Source organism: Nanorana parkeri, unplaced genomic scaffold, assembly GCF_000935625.1.
Source record: "Nanorana parkeri isolate BGI_ZX_2015 unplaced genomic scaffold, ASM93562v1 scaffold81, whole genome shotgun sequence".
Classification (NCBI taxonomy): Eukaryota; Metazoa; Chordata; class Amphibia; order Anura; family Dicroglossidae; genus Nanorana; species Nanorana parkeri.
The window spans coordinates 724,086-726,042 of NW_017306349.1; the positions used below are offsets into that span (position 1 = coordinate 724,086).

Consider the following 1,957-nt stretch of genomic DNA (forward strand, 5'->3'; position numbering starts at 1 on the left):
TGCGCAGCTCCACCAAAACCAGGCTGCGCAGCTCCACCAAAACCAGGCTGCGTAGCTCCACCAAAACCAGGCTGCGTAGCTCCACCAAAACCAGGCTGCGTAGCTCCACCAAAACCAGGCTGCGCAGCTCCACCAAAACCAGGTTGCGCAGCTCCACCAAAACCAGGCTGCGCAGCTCCACCAAAACCAGGTTGCGCAGCTCCACCAAAACCAGGCTGTGCAGCTCCTCCAAAGCCAGGCTGTGCAGCTCCTCCAAAGCCAGGCTGTGCAGCTCCTCCAAAGCCAGGCTGTGCAGCTCCACCAACAGCAGGCTGTGTAGCTCCACCCATATTACTATTTCCGATCTGTGTATTCAGAGTGAACTTGGGGGTATTGGTCCTATAAAAGAAAAAAAAAACAAAACACAAAAACAAACGTTATTCTAGATACCGTATTTGTAGCAGGAGTCGAGATCAGTGTCTGTTGGGACACGGCGGTCTTTACACTGTGCTCTGCACTTCACAACTCATTCATAAACTTCAGGCTACAGGATGGAGTGTTCCACGCAGTGTTTTCTACTTACAATTGCAACAATGCCTTGTGATTGGAGGAGAGCGGTCACATGACTTGCAAAAGGACATGTGGCCAGACTCTCCTCTTCCAGTTTTTTGGGGTTAGTATTTGGTACTAACCCCTGTCTGTTCCAGCAGCAAAACTATGGGTGCCGCCATCTTTGTATGTGATGTCTGCAGCCCGAGCAGTCCCGTCTGTTCCAACAGCAAGACTATGGGCGCCGCCATCTTTGTATGTGATATCAGACTTGGAACTCAAGTGACATTCTAGGGCAGGGGTGGGCAACCTCGGCACTCCAGCTGTTGTGAAACTGCAAGTCCCATGAGGCACTGCAAGACTGACCGCCACAGGCGTGACTCCCAGAGGCAGATGCATGATGGGATTTGTGGTTTCACCACAGCTGGAGGGCCAGCGTTTACCCCTGCTTTAACCCCTTGTTGTGAGTTGTACACATATTTGCAGAACCGCGGTGGGTTTTATTTTCTGCTGGCAGGTATGGGTCATGGTTTCGAGCTGGAAGCTTGCTCAATGGCGCACCCGCAGCACTGTGACCGATAACTCCCGCAGCCGGTAGGACGGGCTCCTAATCACTGAGACAGCCAACCACAGCGGTCAATGCTCAATGGCGCACCCGCAGCCAGTAGGACGGGCTCCTGATCACCGCGACACTCCAGCTGTTGTGAAACTACAAGTCCCATGAGGCATTGCAAGACTCTGACCGCCACAGGCGTGACTTCCAGAGGCAGATACACAATTAAATTTGTATTTTCAGCACAGCTGGAGTGCCAAGGTGGCCTCCCCCTGCTTTATAGTATTCCTCTTATGTTAAGTTATGTAGGGAGGGGTGGAGGAGCTAGGCCAGCACAGATCGTAGACACTTCCACAAGAGGAGAAGGCTATGACGTGCCAAGGAGAGATGGGGCTGTGCAAGTGAATTGACAGATACAGCTTCTGCCAGGATCTTCAGCATCCAACACTAGCAGATGTGTGGCTGGTCTGAGGCCGTGCACTGTGGTGGCATCCCCAGGTCCCTACGTCACAGTAATGACATAGGGGAGCCAGGCACATCCAGAAGTAGGTTGCGTGCTGACGATCTGTGGCCGTAGCTCTGGAAGATGCAGGCAGCGACACATTCATTTGCCAGAGTGTCAGCTGACACATACACGTATCTCAGGGATGCAGAAGGACATAAAATGCTCCTTACCCAAACATCAGCCCCGCCGCAGGTGCCGCAGCCGGCGTTGTTGTTGCGCCAAAAGAAAATCCGGCTGTTGGCGCCGCGGACGGTGCCGACGCCACCGGAGTGGAGAAGGAGAAGAGCGAACTGGATTGGGGCTGGGAAGCGGCATTCGCCTGCGTGCCAGCGAAACTGAAGCCGGTGGTCGGGGCGGCGGACGTTGCCGCG

General features: G+C 54.1%; 1 protein-coding gene across 1 annotated transcript in view; it reads right to left on the minus strand.

Annotated features, from left to right (window-relative positions):
* NUP62CL (nucleoporin 62 C-terminal like) overlaps nt 1–1,957 on the minus strand; it is a 22,432-nt gene that overhangs the window by 19,415 nt on the left and 1,060 nt on the right. The window contains exons 3-5 of the mRNA XM_018576964.1: nt 1,756–1,951; nt 1,593–1,660; nt 14–344 (exon numbers count right to left, since the gene is read on the minus strand). Of these exons, the coding sequence (XP_018432466.1) occupies nt 14–344; nt 1,593–1,660; nt 1,756–1,951 (595 nt within the window). The remainder of the gene's footprint in view (nt 1–13; nt 345–1,592; nt 1,661–1,755; nt 1,952–1,957) is intronic.